General features: G+C 38.4%; 1 protein-coding gene across 1 annotated transcript in view; it reads left to right on the forward strand.

The window, feature by feature from the left end:
- LDAH (lipid droplet associated hydrolase) overlaps positions 1–19876 on the forward strand; it is a 96898-nt gene that overhangs the window by 28375 nt on the left and 48647 nt on the right. Inside the window, 1 exon segment of the mRNA XM_081253668.1 lies at positions 7530–7699. Coding sequence (XP_081109794.1) covers positions 7530–7699 — 170 coding nt within the window.

Genomic DNA, 19876 nt, shown 5'->3' on the forward strand with positions numbered 1-19876 from the left:
CACTGTATATAAAATAAATAAGATACAGGAATATACTGTACAGCATGAGGAATGTAGCCAATATTTTATAATACTTTTAAATGGAGTATAATCTATTATATAAATGTTGAATCACTATGTTGTACATCTGAAACTAATATAATTTTGTAAATCAACTATATTTTAATTTAAAAAATCAACCTAAAAAAAAGTATTTACATTAAATTGCATCTTGAACCCTTATTTTTCAAGGAAGTAAAGTAAGGCCCAACAGAGCTACATGACCTTGTGCTGGTGAGTGGTAGAACGCAGACAGGAAGCCAGCACTTGTGATCCTGAGGTCAGTGCTCTAGTCCTGTGGTAGGTCATCTCAGGTAGCTGGTGCAAAGTGCTAGTGATTAGCCCTTCCATGGTCACAGATTGTACCCTGGTCTGTCACCCCTTTCCTGCTATGACTTGTAAGGGGGACAGGATAAATGGAGTGTAGATGAAACTATGCAACTCATGGCAAAATCTTGCCTAAATACCTCAAAGTGCCTCTTCTCGTAGTGTCTTTTTCTATCTGTTTACGTGCGTGTGTGTGTGTTCCTCTGTGAATGCAATTTACTTTCGAGCCTTTTACACTTAAAGACTAGGGTATGCTTTGAAAGGCAAGCAACTATTGATTACCTAGCAGTGAGAGATTTTGTGAAGTGAAACCGAATATACAGATTTTATTGCCTCGATTAAAAACATTTATTTCAACAGCTGTCACAGAAATGTGGCTGAATGTGAATCAAATGTATAGTATATACTTGCTTTACCTTGAAATAGTTTAAAAGATACATATTTATTGAGTTATTTCTTCATATATACCCAAAGAAATTTGGGGGTTTTAATACCACAGTTTTTCCTCTGTCAGGAAATTTGTACGTCTGCTTAGAATGTGCTTTGGCTGTCTTATGTGGTATTGGAAAACAGAGGTGTTAAAAGAATTCTTAGAAAACAGGCTTGTTTTAACATGCTAAATCTCGAAAAGCTACCAGTTTTGCTGGCCTGTTATCTTAACTCTGGCAAGAGAAGAGAAAACCAAGGACTGGAGGAGCTAGGAAGTAGTGGAAATACCTCATAGTACTCATGAAGGATAATACCTCTCCTTTCATGGTGTTCAAACTTAGTGATGATTAGCTAACATGTCTTATTCCTATATTCTTACCTCAGTGAGAAAGGTCATCCTAATAAAAGCTATATATTGAATTACCTAATGAAAGCAACATCCAACTCAGTTATCACAGTAAGCCCTTAAGTCATACTTGAAGACAAAACAAACGTTGAGCAGAACATGAGTAGCAACTTTGAAAGTTGAAAATAGACTCAAAGAGTAACCCTGCATCAGGGGTTCTCAAACTTTGGCTGGCATCAGAATCACCTGGAGGATTTATTGAAACACAGATTACTGGATGCTACCTCCTGAGTTGTTGATTCACTACAAGTAGGGTAGGACTTGAGAATTTGCATTTCTAACAAGTTCCTAAGTAATACTGATGCTGCTGGTCCTGGTACCACATTTTCAGAAGCCCTGCCATAGATCTTCACCAGTAAACAATGGTGGGGAAAACCAGCAGAAAGTATCTATTGTGTCTGAATTTCTGAGAAATGTCTAATTCTTGTTTTAAATTGACATATTATTTATAACTTTATTTTGAGTATGCTTATTGCTTAGGCTGCTTGTGTGCTGTTGAGTTAATGACTTAGTAATTAGAGCCTGGGTCCTTTGCTACTAATGAGAACAGTGCCATCTAGAGGCATTAGCCCAAAGGGCCACCACAGGGCCAAAGGAAGCTGTGGTTTCTAGAGGGGGGTGAAAGGGCAACTCATCCATCATCAAGGATTTATCGACAACCTACTAGATTATTATGTGTGGTGCTACAGAGGTATACAAAGAAATGAAAATGCTGTCTTTTAGTGACTTTCCATCTGTGTTGTGAGTAGCCCAAAAGTTCTATAAAGGGCACATGGGGCTCTGAGCTTCACTAGTCCCCCCCATTCAACCAGAACAGTTCTGCCTTCATCCGTTTTACAAATTGAAGCTTATGTTTATAAATGCATGCTACAGTAGACTGAAATGGATAGGCAGGACAGATATATTATTCATCATCCAAGATTATTGTTCTAAAGTACAGGTTTTCTGACATGCAAAATATGGTGTGAAAAATATGTAATCATTGAGAGAAAAGACATAAGCTATAACCACACATCAAATGTTGAAAGTACGTTTTGCTTCATATTAGCACATGTAAAATTATGAACAGTTGGAAATAATATTCTAGTTGCACCACATTATCACAATCATAAATTGGGTATAATTGGGAGAACAGATGTTCACCAGTGTCAGAAGGAGGTGACTCAGGAAAAAAAGTGTGAAAAGAAAATTTGAGGAATTAGAAGTATAAACTCTTTCTGGCTTTGATTTACTATGGAGTCAGCTTACTTGATGGCAGATTCATTATCAACTATTTTGTCATTTGTTCCAAACGTGTAACAGAAAAGCTAGAAATCATAGTGGTTTAGTTTCAACTGGTAAAACATTACCTAAAAAAGTTACATAGTCTTTCAACTAGTGATGAATTTGCGTCATGTTTATCCCGAGAATCATTAAACCACTCCCAAAACTGAAAGAAAGAGAAAAACCAGTAGGGCTTTCTCTTGCCAGGACTCTGATTGGCAGAACATGGAGGCTACAGGGAACGACTAGATTCTCCCGAGGCAGGGACGGTTAGTCAAGTCTCAGGGCTCTCAGTCACTAGAAATAAGCAAGTAAGTCTCTCAGTAGGTGGGAAGAAGCAGAAAACCAAAGGGTAGAGCAAGAAGAAGAGTTAAGAATCGAGCAAACTGTTAGATTCTCAGGGAAGACAGAAGTAAGAAGCAGACAAGAGGAGGGAGAAAAGCATTGTAGCTGATGTCCTGTAACACAGACCGGATCGTTGTCCCTCCCTTTGAGATCCTTGGGCATCTTCTCACTGCTCACACAGTGGAGTCCAGACTCCTTAGTTATGTTCAGGGTCCTACTTGATCTAGTCTCAACCTTCCTTTCTAACCTTATTTGTTCCATCTCTCTTATAACCACAAACCGGCACAGTACTCATCGCAGTGTCCAAAATTACACCTCACACTTTTATGCCTTTATGTTCTAGTATCATGAATTTAGAGTAAATTTCATTTCTCTTTTTTAGTTATGTATATGTAATGCTAAACAATACATGATATTGTTTTGTGTGTTTTTTAAAGCTTGACCTAAAGAGTAAACTGTATATTCATCTTGCTCAAAGCATTCTTTAAAATATGAAGTGCTATTTTTAGCCTTTTAATCTCCACCTGTAAGTTGTTTAATTAAAGTTATTATTAAGGTATAGCCTTGGAGTAACGATGGGAGCAGGATGGAAGACTTCACTAGTTGAGAAAATTCTGGTGTAAGATTTAGAGAGTTTCTGTCTGCAGACTCAGTCCTAGCAGAAGGCTTATGTAGCCCTAATCTTTGGTCTTGTTAGCTCTGTGGTCGTTGGCGACTTGTAAATACTGTTTGTGTGACAATATATAGTAAAACTTATGCATTTTTATTCAGTGTGTATCTAGATAAACATATATGTGGATGTGTTGTTAAAATCTGTGTTGTTAATTTTAGACCATTGTGATAGTATTCAAATGTGTAGTTAAAATTACACAGTTATAGTAATTTGTATGTAGTAAATAGTATTTTCCAGGTATCTCTCTTGGTTTATTTGGAGAAAGGCATAGTACTTTTTATGAATTCAAAGGGGCAGGGCTTCCCTGGTGGTGCAGTGGTTGAGAGTCTGCCTGCCGATGCAGGGGACGCGGGTTCGTGCCCTGGTTTGGGAGGATCCCACATGCCACAGAGCGGCTGGGCCCGTGAGCCATGGCCGCTAAGCCTGCGCGTCCGGAGCCTGTGCTCCGCAACGGGAGAGGCCACAGCAGTGAGAGGCCCGTGTAACGCAAAAAAAAAACAAAGGGGCATTACCTTTCTACTTTGATCCAATAAAACCCTCTTATTTTCTCAAGGAAATGCTTGAGCTATACTTACTTCAGTGTTTTGTAATAATGTTTTTATCTACTTCTGTTTCCTCTTATTAGACTGTGAGCTCCTTGATGACAAAGGAGTATATTGTATTTATATCTGTGTTTTCAATATTATCATGGGCCAATTAGTCACTGTTTTCTGTCAGAGTAGTCAATTTAGTTCATGAGAAATGGAAGAAAATAATAGTTATCAGATTTACCTGTCTCCTGAAGCTATAAAGGATGCATGATATTTTGATCCAGAATTGACAGAATTTTAATAACTGGATCAATCAGTTTGAACAACTAGTTGAAAAGTAAATGTGAAGTACTGATATTATTTAATTCCCCAAAGAACTACTTAGGAACAGATTATACCTACCTTTTGAAATAAACTCCAGAATCAGTAAATGATCTATGAAGTGAATTCCATTGAGATGGGTCTAAGAAACAGGCTCGGGTTCTAAAAGGCAATTGTCAGTAGCATATTCAGGGCCATATATTGATAAAGAATTGGTGACTTGGATTGCCATCTATCAATTCAGGCAGTTTTCAGTTTAGAAACAGTTTACTTTCCAAATATACTTAGTTGATTGTAACTTGGAGTACATTTTCCCTATAAAAAGAATGGTATAAATCATTTCCATGTTATCACTCTGATTTTGATATAATTGAATGTGTTTTTTTACAATATTTTTATGGAGAGTAAGTAACTGATTCCTAGAATTTGTTTCAGAGTATATTAAAATCATAATAGGAGAGAAAGTATAGAATATACAGTCCAGTATATAGATATTCTTTTAGCTTTTAGTTTTTGCTAGTAAAATAATATCCAGAGAGCACATTGAAATTTTCTATCATTGATTATTTATTTATAGAAAGTACTTTCCCCATTAATCTCATTACTTCAGAAAACACTAAGTAGTGTGTTTATCTTGGAAATCTACTGAGCAATTCCCAGAGGCAAAGCCAGACTTACCTCTGAAATATTCACTTCAATAATGATTTGGATTGTAATGGTCATTAAAGTTCATCTGAAATATGTTTTAGGGCCTTATTTCTAGTATCAGTGAAGTTTCTAAATGTTTATTGTATTTAGCTCATTTTCTTTCTCTTTGCTCTAACCATATAAGTGTGTATTTGAGGGAGGCCTTAAATGACAGGAATTGAAATGATAGCAATCATAAGTTTCATTTCTCAAATACTTTATGCCAGACACTTCCTATGTGCTTTAAAGTGTTACGCAAGCAACATTCCTTGGAGGCTAGAACTACTATCTCTGTTTTATATATGAGGAGAATGAAGCCAGAGGTTAAAGTATTTGCACGGAGTCACATGGTAAGGTGCCTAGCTGGGAGTTAGAACCAGATTTTTTTTTTTTTTTTTTTTTTTTGCGGTACGCGGGCCTCTCACTGTTGTGGCCTCCCCCGTTACGGAGCACAGGCTCCGGACGCGCAGGCTCAGCGGCCATGGCTCACGGGCCCAGCCGCTCCGCAGCATGTCGGATCTTCCCAGACCGGGGCACGAACCCGTGTCCCCTGCATCGGCAGACGGACTCTCAACCACTGCGCCACCAGGGAAGCCCAGAACCAGATTTATCTTGTCTCCAACGCCCTTGATCTTTGTACTACACCATAATGTCCCAATGAAAGGAAGACTTCAACATTTTCAAAAGCTGTATATTTTTAAAAATAAAGAACTTGGGTTGCAAATATTATGGGTATTTGTTTTGGGGTATCAGAACAATACGATCACTCCTGGGTAGAGTGATCAGAGAAGATATATGAGAGTAGTGGAATATGAACAACTCAAACCTAAATAGAATATTAAATAAATAAAAACTTGGATTTGGAGCCATCAGAGGCCCTATGAAAATCAAATTTCCAGATTCTGTCTCTTTGCAATTCTGTTTTTTGGGGAACTTCCTTGTTAAATAGAGAATGACTTCTAGGCTTACCTGGGAAGAATGGTTAAAGCAGAACATGTCTCACCTGGGAAATCTCCTGTTTCAGTGGTACCCCTGAAATGGGGAACTAAGCCTCATTAATTCAATAAAAAGCGCTTCAATAACTGTATGCCAGGCATTGGAGAAAGAGATAAGCAAGACAGGAAGTACAGAAGTAAATTAGGAGTAGTGTGGTGAGACGAACATGGGATGTGGTGGAAACTGAAAGGAAGGCTACTTTACTCCTCATCTACTGAATCATAAAAAGGCTTCTCAGAGGAGGTCACACTTGTTGAGAGTTTGAAGGATAAAGAGGAGTTAGCCAGATTAACAAGGGGAAGCTGAGCACTGAAGGAAGACAAACCAGCATGTACAGAGAAAACTGAAGAGCAGTTCTTCCTAATGAGTTTGGGGTACCTTTGTTATAGTTTGCATCAGTACCTTGAAGGCAATTGACTACCTTGTGATATCTTGAAATATTACACCCTGTCATTGGGGTTGTATATGTGTTCATAGGGAAAGCCTATTGAAGTTTTCTCTGCTCATAGAATATCAGAGCTGGCAGCATCCTCAGATTGTCTAGTCATTTCATATTTTCATTCAACAATAATATTTACTGGGTGCCAGTCACAGAGGACACAGAAGTGAAAGATGGACCTTGCCTTCAAGGAGTTCGCAGTCTCAGGGAGGAAACAGACAGTTATACAAGTATGATAAAGTGCTATAATAAGAAGTGAATACTAGTTAAACACAAAGGAAGGCTCATTCATTTTTCTTGAAGATTAGCTAGATAAAGTTTTGAGTAGATCTTGAAGAATCTTAAAGATGTTCATTTGTGAAAGGAAGAAAGAATATTTCAGGTCAGGACTGTGCTGGTTAAAAGGAACAGTTGAAAACATTTCTACTTATGCCTTTCAGTCTTGACTTCTTCAAACAAAGATTATCTAAAATAATGAAGCAGTGTCATGGATTTTCTTGGTTATATATTAATCATGTAACTTAGCCTAACCAGTGGTTCTCAATGTGTGGTCCTGGGACCAGCAATATCAGCATCTTCTGGAAACTTAGAAATGCAAATTTTCGGGCTCCAGCCCAGACCCACTGGATCAGAGACTCTGACGGTGAGGCCTAGCAATGGGCGTTTTAACAAGCCTTACAGAGAATTCTGATGCATACTCAAGTTTGAGAGCCAGTGGCCTAAACTGTAGTAGTTCCTGGAATAGTTGAGAGTTCATGGGCTTTGAGGACAGACACCTGGGTTTGAATCTCACCTGTCCCACTTAACAAGTATGTAACTGCCAATCTATCGCCTAACGTCCGTGAGCTTTGGGATTTTCATCTATAAAATGAAGACAGGAATACTTCCTTTCCAGGGTTGTTGTGAAGCTATAATTTAAATAAAATGCCAACACTGTGGCTTGCACATGGTAGGATTTCAATAACTGATAACTACTGCTATTGTTATTGGTTTGGGTTTTTTTTTAGGTATTTTCCCCAGTGAAGTGATTGCGTTCACTTATTGAATGAAAACATAACATATTTTTTCTTTTAGATCCAAATGCTCAAGAAATTAAGGACATCTATGGACTCCGTGGTCAAGTAGAACACAAACTAGCTTTCCTGAGAACTCATGTGCCAAAGGAAATGAAACTTGTGGTCATTGGCCATTCCATAGGCTGCTACTTCTCCCTTCAGCTTCTGAAGCAGGCCCCTGAGCTCCCAGTAAGTATGCCTCAGGGGGTGACTGTCGGTGCTTGATTGTGCACTCGCACAAATCCTCTCAGGTTTCCTTTTTTGTCTTGCTTTTTTGAATTGATAAATAAAACACAGAGAGGGATACTTGGTAGCTGCCTTTATCCTTATCTCTATATTACTGTGGGCCTGTGTGAGTGTATGTTCATACATTTCCCATAATGTTTCAAAAAATAACGCTGAAGGAGGTAGGAATTTTCTGAATAAATGCCTCTTCTTTTTAAATTGAAGTATAGTTAATTTACAGTATTTTATTTGAACAAATGCTTTTTAATCTAGGGTTATCTGGAGTTCTTAAGTTACATACAACTTGCTGTCTTTGGTAAAGGAATACTTCTTTTTTTAATATTTATTTATTTTTTGGCTGTATTGGGTCTTAGTTGCAGCATGCAGGCTCTTCGTTGCGGTGTGCGGGCTTCTCTCTAGTTGTGGCACGTGGGCTTAGTTGCTCCGCAGCATGTGGGCTCTTAGCTCCCTGATTAGGGATCAAACCAGTGTCCCCTGCATTGCAAGATGGATTCTCAACCACTGGGCCAGCAGGGAAGTCCCTGTAAAGGAATATTTAAAAGCAGTCACCAACTAGGGCTGAGGCAGTAATCTTGTCTAGGGAGAGTATTATGCAAATATTCATGCCTCCTCTCAAAAGGAAGAAAAATTATTATTATCACCATTGTTGATAGGCAAACAGTTATTCTTAAGGAACATTAAATCTTTATTTAGTCATAGGTCTGAATCCTTATCTGTTCTATAGCTTGGCAGCCTTTTTGAGACACTCATTTATTCATTCATTCATTCATTCATTGACAAATACTTACTGGGTGCCACTATGTGCCAGATATTAAGTGAGACACTGGAGATATAAAGACCTATTTAAAGTGCCAGGAAAGCTAGTGAACTATACAGCACTTCAAAACAAAACAAAACCTCATACTTTCACTGACATATACCATTGAAATGACCCATTAAATGAATGTGATTCACAACATAAATTATTTCTTCATTCAACAAACTTATATTAAGCACTTGCCATGTATCAGGCCTTGTGCTGTGTTTTGAAGACATCCCAGTGAATAAAATAGTCTTTGAGGTAAGAGCCTGAAGTCTACGGGAGGACACAGACTAATCCATAGATGTGATACCTACTTCTTATGTAAATAGAGGGTGTGTGAGATCATGAAGGAGTGCTGTTTAACCTGGTAATCTGAATACAAGATAGGCAGTGATTCCTTCCTGGAATCTCCCTATCCTAGGATATTGACTTTTCTCACTCCCTGTGTTAAAATATCTTCAGTGGAGTCTTGGAGCTCGCTAGGAATTTGCTTCTTTCCCCGCCAGCTTGACACACTTACTTCTTACTTATAATTAATTGCCTTTGGGAAAAGTACAACTATAGCCTCCTTGGGTGTGGTTTTTAATACCAAATGGAGTTTGTTAATTTCTTACATTGGGTATCAGAAAGTATATTTTTCATTTCTAAGTGTGAATTCAATAAATTCTAGATTGCATTCCATTCACTATATTATTGCTTCTACTCTGGTTTTTTTTCCCCCTAAATAAGGCATCTTAATCAGAAAACGGGCTTTCCTTTTGTTTTTAGCATTTTGCGTGGCTTCTAACCTCTGTTGTGCCTCTAAAGCTCCTCTGGTACCACGTTATGAGTTACTGTTTTCATAGTGTCCAGTCTTAGCCCTTAGCGGTTCTCTTTGCACAGTTGCCACAAGTCCTCACTCTAGAAACAAGACACCTACGTTCAGGTACTTGCTGTCATATTTTGTCTTGGTGACCTTGGGCAAGTTATTGAGTCTCTGTACCTTTGTTTCCTCATCTGTAAAAGGGGGATAGTAATATGTTCTTCAAAGGATTTTTGTGAGGAATTATATAAAGAATTAAGAATGGTGCCTAGAACTTAACAGTTCCATATAAGTATTAGCTATTATTATTATAATGGAAATGACTGAAAGCACTGGCTCAGTCATTAGGTTAACTACTGTGTTAGGAATCTACAGCTGTGTAACAAGTTACCTCAAAACTTAACAGCATAAAACAATACACATTTATTCTCTCACAGTTTCTGTGGACCTGGGACTGGTCACAACTTAGCTAGGTTCTGTGGTTCAGGGTATCTCACAAGATGGTAATCAAAGTGTCTTTCAGGGCTGTGGTCTCATGTAAAGAACTGAATTGAGGAGGATCTGCCTCAATTCACTCCCTCAAAGGTCGTTGGACGGAGGGCCTTGGTTCATCAGGGGCAGTTGGGTGGAGGCCACCCTCAGTTCCTTAGAATGTGGGCCTTTCTAACTCGCCCCATGAGAGCAAGTCTGGGAGAAGAGCCAGAGAAAGAGTCTGCTGGCAAGATGGAAGTCACAGACTGTAACCCAATTACAGAAATGATATCTCATTACTTTTACAGTATTCTCTTTGTTAGAAACAAATCACTAGCTCCAGCCCAAACTAAAGGGGAGGGGATTACACTAGAGCATGAATATTGGAAGGTGAGGATCACTGGGGGCCATGTCAGAGGCTGCCTACCCCACCACTACTACAGTTAGGGTTTCACTTGTGTGATGTACCATCAAGCATGTAGATATATAGGTATATATCAATATATAAGTTAAAATACTGAATTTATTTCCTGGTGTAGGAAGTAACTTGGTCCTGTCAAATAAAATGTTGCAAACTGATATGACATATAATTTTTGGCTATTAGTTGTTCCAGGTGTTTTAAAGAGAGTACTTGCATGTTTGAAATAATAATAACATTATTATTTGTGATGGTTAATTTTACATGTCAAGTTGATTGGGCTAAGGGATACTCAGATAGCTGGTAAAACATTTCTGAGTGTGTCTGTGAGGACTTTTCTGGAGGAAATTAGCGTTTGAATTGGACTGAGTAAAAAAGATCTGCCCCCACCATTGTGGGCGGGCATCATCCAATCTGTTGATGCCCAAATAGAACAAAAACTCCCAGGAAGGGCAAATTCTTTCTCTCTTCTTGAGCTGAGTCAGCCATCTTTTCATGCCCTTCGACAGTGGAGTTCCAGGTTCTCAAGCCTTCGGCATCATCTGTTCCCCTGGTTCTCAGGTCTTCGAACTCGGACTGAATTATACAACTGGCTTTCCTGGTTCCCATCTTGCAGATGGCATGTTGTGTGGGACTTCTTGGCCTCTATAATTGTGTGAGCCAATTACTATAGTAAATGTTCTTTTATCTGTATCCATATATATAGTCTGTTTCTCTTGAGAACCCTGACAAATACACTACTGTAAACATAGGGAAGAAAGTAACCATTTCTGAGTCCTTCAGTTTGTTAACTTAATCAGAGATCTTTCCTTTTGGTTTTTGTTTGTTTGCTCCACATTCATTCTGCATGTAATGTATAATTTCTCTTATGCATATTTGAAAACAGTTGTTCAACACATTTGTTTTGAACCCATCTCTCTTTTTTGGCTTGCGTTCGCAGTGTCTGTTGGGAAAGCAGTACAATGCATCTTAAGGTTAATGTAGCTTCTTATAGCTTCCTCAGCTCTATAACTTTCTAATTAAGGCTCTGCTTTCAGGTGTTCTTACCCTTGCAGGAATAGTGGTGAAAAGGAAAAAGGCAGATGAAACATGAGCTTAACCTAGTCTAATTGTGAAGACATAAGTCATACTGTGATTATAGAGTTTTCAGAGAGACATGAGAAAGTGTGTTTTCTTAAAAAGAGTGTACTCTAGAAAATAACGCATATAATAAATTGTCCACAAAGGTTACCCGGGGAGGAGGGCGAACATCTGTATGATTTTTTTATTATTCAAAAGCTTTATCTGGTTTCAGTTAACTACATTATTGAAGTCCACGCACCCCCCACCCCCGCCTGGCTTAAACACCTGGCCCAGTTAATATTGGTGGTGTGACCCCTGCTGAAGTGTTGAAATTTCAGTGTCTCTGGGCTACTCTAAGATGGCACAGTGCCTGCATGCCTGAAGTTAGCATGACACACTCCATTTAAGATGCATTTGACAATCAAATAAGTTTGTATTAGCCAGAGTGTTGCAATCCCTAATCATTTTGCCAAAAATAAGTTAGCTGTTATGTTTTACAACATATGAAGTGTGATAATAAGAAACTTGTGTTTCCATCTCTCTGTTATTTTTACTGGAATATTTGACTCCTATAAGATTTTAAGGACATATGTGTAGTTTAGTAGCTGGTTTATTTGGTTTTATTTTGGTTTAATTCTTTATAATATTTTTGTAACTAATTATAGGAAACTTTGGTCTTAAAATTATTTTAAGAGACTTACTGCATATTTTAGACATAATGTCTGACTTATTTTTTCATATTCTAAAGAAAATAATTAACTCAAAAATCTGGCATTAAAAATTCTGTTTGTTTCTTTAAGCAAATTTGGTACATAGAATTATAGAAAGTCTTCATATATTTTGACAGTAATGTCCAGAATAAAGCACTTAAAAAAGAAACTTAAGAAAATAGATAAGCGGAAGATTATTAAATAGTACTGTCATGACTTAAAATAATAAACACAATTTCAGATTCATAGGATTTTTAGAGAGAGTCTAGTCCCGTCTTTAATTTTATAGGTAGAAACTGAGAGAAAAGTGCCTTGCCAGGATCCAGCCAAGGCTCTGTCTTAATCTAGGGGTGGGGTACGGTTATGTTAGCTGTGGATATAAAGACAGTCTATGAAGATATCTGATGGTTCTCTCAACCTTTGGATGATGGCAGAGACTCCAGATAGTATGGCCTGTTCCTGGAGTGTTCACAGCTAGCTCCACGTGAGCTCCTCATTACATTGCAGCTCAAGGAGTAGGAGACCCCATGAATACTGTTCTAGCAGTTGGGGGCAGATGGGGTGACATGGGAATAAAAAAGTAATCATCTTACCCCCGCTATCTAGAATCTTCTTTCCCTCAACATCAATCCTCGGTATGTTTAAAATGTGCCATCTGATTTTGCCAAAAAATTGCATAAAGTTCAAGGTTGGGAGTTGAAAGCCCTCAATTTTTTTTTTTTTTTTTTTTTTTTTTTTTTTTTTTTTGTGGTACGCGGGCCTCTCACTGTTGTGGCCTCTCCCGTTGCGGAGCACAGGCTCCGGACACGCAGGCTCAGCGGCCATGGCTCACAGGCCCAGCCGCTCCGTGGCATGTGGGATCCTCCCGGACCGGGGCACAAACTCGCGTCCCCTGCATCGGCAGGCGGACTCTCAACCATTGCGCCACCAGGGAAGCCCTCAATTTTTTAAAAAAATAAATTTATTTACTTTAGGCTGCGTTGGGTCTTCGTTGCTGTGCGCAGGCCATCTCTAGTTGTGGTGAGTGGGGGCCACTCTTCGTTGCGGTGCACGGGCTTCTCACCGCACTGGCTTCTTCCGTTGCAGAGCACGGGCTTCAGTAGTTGTGAAAGCCCTCGGTTCCTAACTGAGCACTGCACTAAGTGCATGAAGCGAAATTCAAGTAACTTAACGATTATTTTCCTCTAAGAATTTATATGGCATTTAATGATAATACTTCCTCCCCTTCCAGGGGTATCAGATCCTTCAAAACTTAATTTTTTATGTTATTTGGCCTTCCTTCGGGAAGATGCACAATAACATAGACCTTCCTTTGTCTATCTGGTTGGCAAAAACATCTTCTCCGTAAATGAAATTTCCACATCACTTAAACTGCCTCCTTTAAGCCCCAGACTATTTTATCCAGTTGGGTAAAAATTTGTCTAAAATATATTTTTTACTTATTTGCCTTCTTCAACAATGTAGGTTGATTATGGAAGAATTTTTCCCTAATGATTCAAGGACATCATTTTGATACTGTTCCTATACTACGGTAAAATACAATTAAGGGGATTTTGCCTATGTCCTGAAATTTCTTAGGTGATAGTGCTTCGTTAAAAAAGAATTCCCATGTTTGTTTATTTTATAGCTTTTCCATCTCCTCTAGTAGTGTTAGGTGCCAGTTTCTCTTCCCTACTTATACTTCGTTGCTACTAATTTGCTGCAGATAGAGAAAACAGATAACCATGTTAGAATTTTGTCTCAAGTAAGAATGAACACATCTTAAATGAAGATATGAGAGTAAAATTGACAAAATTAAGTAAATGGATTTTGTTATTGTTCAGAGCAATGAAAAAAAAACCTTTCTTTTGTTTCTTTTGGGATCCCCAGTGGTGGTGTACATACTCAGGATTTTAGAGACTCAAAACACACCACAAGTACAGCTGAGAAGCTTGAAAAACTTTACCGAAAGAGTCAAAATAGTATGTTAGATCGTGTATGTGTTGAATCAGGAGTACATCTCATCTAAATTATGAAAAAAATAAATTCAAATATTCTGGAAGTAATGAGATCATTGAGCCTGTGGTGTATTTACACTATTCTGATGAACCTGCGTATCTGCAAGTTAGACATGCTTGTGAGAAACATTTATATGACGTCACTAAGTTGTGTTCAACAGTCAAGATAATCTGGAGGTGGGGGGAGAATAGGAGGTAATTCACTTGTCAGAGTAACTGTTGTCAGAATCCTGTCCCTAGATTAATTGATAAGAAGCCAAAGGCAAAATGAGGAAGTACCGTGAGGCTCCGAGTGTTTTAAAAAGAGAGGTGGCTTCTAACTGGGAAGATCAGAAAAAGCATCATTAAAGAGCTGGTATTTGAACAGAGGAAGGATGAGTCAGTATTTAGAAGTATTTATAAACAGAATTTGATGGGGTTTTTTTGGGGGGTGGAGGTTGCTATGCCTTCTAAGCAGTAGGAAATGTATGAAGAGAAGAGAAATGGGCTTTACCACTGGGCACATGAAGAGAGCAGTGGATGGTCGGATTTGGATGCAGCACAGTGTGTGTGAAGGGAGCAGTGGGATAGCAGAACCTAGGCTGATAGAGTGGAAAGGCAAGAGAGTTTGCACTCTGTTTTCTGGACAGCAAGGAGCCACTGAAGGATCTGCGATAATAATAGTCATTCATTGGGTAAATTAATGTCTCATTGAAAAGGAAAATAAGGGCTTCCCTGGTGGCGCAGTGGTTGAGAGTCCACCTGCTGATGCAGGGGACACGGGTTCGTGCCCCGGTCTGGGAAGATCCCACATGCCGCAGAGCGGCTGGGCCCGTGAGCCATGGCCGCTGAGCCTGCACGTCCGGAGCCTGTGCTCCGCAACGGGAGAGGCCACAACAGTGAGAGGCCCACGTACCACAAAAAAAAAAAAAAAAAAAAAAGAGGAAAATAAAATGGAGAGAGAGTATAGAGTAAAAAGTGAACAACCAAGTGATAGGCAAGTTTGCTAGTCCAAATGAGAAATAATGAAGACAATATATGGGATTTGCCCAGGGAAATTGTTAAGAGAGAAAAGAAACAGGTCATAGATGCGTATTAGGGGAGTGACTGTATTTGGTGGAAAGGAGGATGAAGAGGAGGAAGCAGAGAAGAAGGCAAAATGTATAATAATTTTCCACGCTGTTGGCTGCAGTCTATTAGTGGGTCTTGAATTCACTTCAGTGGGTTGCAACTAGTGGATTAGTCAAGATGCGGTAGACTATGCCATGGTAACACAGTGTCTGGGGCTTTTAACGACAAAGATTTGTTTATCGCTCATGATATAAGTCCTTTGAGGGTAGGCTGCCCTTGTGTAGTTCTCTCCATGCACTCTTATTCCAGAATCCAGATTGATGGAATAGCTTCTATCTGGCATATTCCAGTCTCGTGGCAGAGAATAAAAAGGAAATAGTGAACTACATGCAGCATTTTAAAACCTCTGCCTGGAAGAAGTGACATTTGTCACTCCTCATACTGCATTGGACACAGCAAGTCACATAACCAGGTCTGCCAACAGGTATTGGTAATCGGAAGGCCATTAATGGCCTGGAAGAGAACATTTTTAGTGAAATAATGGGAGAAGGAGCTTGCAGGAAGTTAGGTGATCCAGGAATTGGCCAGTGAAGGGGAGAAGACAAGAAGATAACTTAAGGAAGAAGCTAGTCAAGGGAACATCTTTTCCCTGTAAGTGGGAGATAATTTAGCACATGCTGGGGGGAATAACCCATGCAGAGAGAGAGATGCTGAAAATGAAAAAGAAATAGAAATGTTTATCGGAGCAGATTTCCTTCTCTTTGTCCTTTAAGCCTGCACACTTGAAAACCAGGAAAATTGGATTTTTCTTTTTTTTTTTTTTTATTATTATTTTTTTTTTTGTGGTACACGGGCCTCTCACTGTTGTGGCCTCTCCCGTTGCGGAGCACAGGCTCCGGAAGCGCAGGCTCAGCAGCCAAGGCTCACGGGCCTAGCCGCTCCGCAGCATGTGGGATCTTCCCGGACCGGGGCACGAACCCGCGCCCCCTGCATCGGCAGGCGGACTCTCAACCACTGCGCCACCAGGGAAGCCCTGGATTTTTCTTAATCTTCACATCGTTGCAAAAGTGTTTTGGTGCCTTATACTTGGTTCTTCATTTGAGCCCAGAGACCTGAAACAGTTAAAAATTGAGGTTATTGTCATTACTAACAGTTATACATGCATTTGAAATTTACAAAACATGTTCATATGTAACAAGGTTATTTAACAACCTAATTTTTTCCCATTTTACAGATGAGACCGAAGTTCCAAGGAGTTATGTGTCTTATCCATATGTCAGTTAGCTAAGTAAATGGCAGGACTAGGACTCTCTATTCTGTTCTCTAACTTTTCCATCATCAGCCTTCAGGTGAATTAGTTAGGAAGGTTACGATTATAAATAATTAGAGCAAGTTACTTCGACAAACCATCAAAACCTATTTAACCTAAACTTAAGGTTTCTACTGTTATTTCTTTAAGAACTGAGGTCTTCAAATACACAAGGAGGGTTTTAGCAGTTAGTGAGTGAATGCTTTCGGGGGAGGTCAGGGAGAATTGGGAGAAACAAGAACATGTCTTGAGCGTCTGGAACATAGAAGATCAAGGGAGCTGGTGGTGAGGTATGGACCAAGGGCAGAAATTAAACTCCGAAGACAGTGAATCAGAATCCTAGAATTGAGCTAGGGCAGAAGGAAGATTCGAATGTGAAGGGAACTGGAAGATTCTGCAAACACAGTGCACTATAGTCTACAGTTGTGTCTGCATAACCCATTAGTGAACCCCAGTGTGTGAAAACCACAGGGGTCAGGCAGTTGACAACTACTCTGGTTTGTGAAAGACTCTTCATTTCAGAAAACAACAAATCCCCTATTCTGAGGAAAGTTCATACTGAATATGATGAAATGCTATTTTTCTAATCACTTATGCATTTATTTAAATATATATATGTTATCTGTTTATGTGTACACACACACACACATTATCTTTTCTGAATTACCCACAGACTACCTTATTGAAAACTAGACACATGGAAAGTTTCAACTTTTCAACTGCAGCCATTTTTTAGTTATCTGCATATTAAAAAAAGATCCTGAAATTGCTTTGAAAGTGGAAAAATTGTGTGGGCTTTTTTCATTTTTCATAACTCAAAAACTATTTAATATATTTTTCTCAAACTTTGCAAAAAAAAAATCACCTTTGGGCTGAAACCAAGCATGGAAAATTTCACCACAAAGGGCTAATTTTTTGGAAAGCTGCAAGAAAATGAAAACAGTGGTTTATAATAGAACGTTCTTCATGCATGTTAATACTTAGTACTTTATCTAATGCATTTCATCTGAGAATTTCTGAACACTTTTCAGATTTAAATATTGAGCCATTTTAATATATGTGTATCCGTGATATGGAAAATTCCCCCCATGCTCTCAAAGGTCCAGTATGTATTGGGAGTTAGTGAGATGTGTTTAAAGGGACAGGTAGGACAAATGATGTGAAGTGGCTACTAGCCAGAGAAAGCCTTACATTTACTGCCTAAACATATTTTATCACCACCTCTTCCTGGCCCAGGAGTAGTTGTGAGTAGAGTATACTTGATGACATGAGGTATTTGATTCATATATCTGAGCCAGTAGTTCTCAAACCAGTATCAGCATCACCTGGGATCTTGTTAGAAACACAAATTATTGGGCCCCACCCAGACTTAAGAATCTTAAACTCTAGGGCTGAGACTCACCAGTCAGTGTTTTAACAAGTACTCTAGGTGATTCTGATGCATGCTCTAGTTTGAGAACAAGAACTTTTTCCAAAAGCTTGGAACGTAGAATATTCTGAGATGTTATGGACAATTAAATTTGTCCTCGGTCTTTCCATACATGTCATCTCTGTCTTCTCATATCATTCCTTGGAAGTAGGAGGAATACTTACCAAGTTCTCTAAAAGAAAGATCTTCTTTTCTGTATTTCATGTATTCTAGCTCTTTGCACCTATGACCTTATGCACAAGCACAGTGAGCCCCCTTGAGTAAAGATGTTGATATAGGGAAACAGCACTACCAAGATGTATTTTCTCATTTCCATAATTCAAGCCTGGGATGGGACCATATATTTCATTCTCATTTCTTTGAAGTCTTAAGATCCAAGATTTAAGCAGCAAGGTAGCAGAGGTCTGTCAGGGGAAGCTGATTTAAGCCCTGCTCTTTTATGGGCAAGTTCTTGATCTTAAGTTTCGTAGGGGCCCTCTGCATTCCAGCAAACTCCAGTGTCAGTATTTTTGTGTTTAGGCACTGAAGTAGTTGTGTATGTGGCATTGTAACAAATTTTGAGTATATTCTCCTGATGACAGAAGTGGACTTTTAGCTGATCACTGGTGCCCCAGCTTGTAAGGGTGAAGCTTAGGTATAGCCTGGGAGAGGTGTTTAAGCAGTTTAAGGTATATGTCTTCAGTTGCAACCCATCTTGACAGAAGCATGAATATAGCTATCTAAGCTAATATCAATGGAAAGGAAAAGGAGACATCTTTTTTAATTGATCATTTAAAATTTTTATTATGAAAAGTTTCAAACAGAAAAAAAAAATTGTTTAATGAATCTCCAGGCACCCATTATCTAGATTAACATAGCTACTAATATTTTATCTTTACCTCTTTTTTTTTTTCCTCAAATACTTTGAGGTAAATTACAGCCCTCATAATATTTCACCCTTAAAAACTTCACTGTGCATCTTTTAAAAAGGACTTTTTCTTATATAACTACCGTGTCATTATCACACCTAGCAAAATTAATGGTAGTTCTTTGATATTATCTAATACAGTTCATATTCAGATTTTCTTAGTCCCCAGAATGTCTTTTTACAATTGGTTTGTGAGATCTTTCTTTAAATTAGAGGCTTTTTTTCCCAAGTATAAAAGTTACTATATTTGTAAATTTCAGGAAGGTAGGAAAAGCAGTAAAAAAAAAAAAGTAAATGTGCCTTTGAGGATTGCTGTTATCCAGAGAGATGTAACATACTTACCACAAATTGCTTTTATAAAACAACAAGTAGCCTCTTAAAACAGAATGTGAAATTGTTTAAAGAAGGGTACCAATGGGTCTGAGAATAATTTGTTATAAAGAAATTTGATATAAGAGTTCATGATTTTAAAAGTAATTAATTTGTTCCTTGAGTTTTCATGCTTAGACCCGAGAGGATAATGCAATACCCCTTTCAATTTTGTTTTTATTTAATAAGAAAAAAAGGAAAACGTGGGATGTTTTTGCACTACTATTTATTAGGGTGTATTTAAGATACTTAATTCCCTCATAGATATTTAGCATAATTAAAGGTTAAGTTATTAACTGTTATATTACTATAATTATAATGTAAGGACCTTATTCTTTCAACAGCTCTTGAAGGGGGTTATTCTTTTCCCATTTTATGCATGAGGAAACTGAGACTTAGGAGGACAGAAGTAACTTGATCAAGTAGACAACTAATAAGGGGCTGTGCTGGGATTTGAATCCACATTTGTTTGGCTCCAAAGTCCATGTTCTTAGCCACTAGGCTAAAAGTTAATTTCTTACTATAAAGAATTTGTGGACATCAGTAAAAAGAACAGCAGCTTCTCAGATAAAGGTGCAAAGGACATGAACAGATAATTCACTGAAGAAGAGCTAGATAATAAAGTCTATCAAAAAATGTGTACTTACACAATGTATGACACAGTGCTTAATAAACTAGTGTCTGGTAGTAGTTAATAATGTCTGCCTATTAACTGAAAAAGTTCAGTGTTGTATGTGTATACTTCTTTATGCATTTTTAGAAAGTCTGAGCAGGTAAATACCAGGTGGCTTAC

The sequence above is a fragment of the Mesoplodon bidens genome (genome assembly GCF_964165515.1).
Source record: "Mesoplodon bidens genome assembly, chromosome: 14".
NCBI classification, from domain to species: Eukaryota; Metazoa; Chordata; class Mammalia; order Artiodactyla; family Ziphiidae; genus Mesoplodon; species Mesoplodon bidens.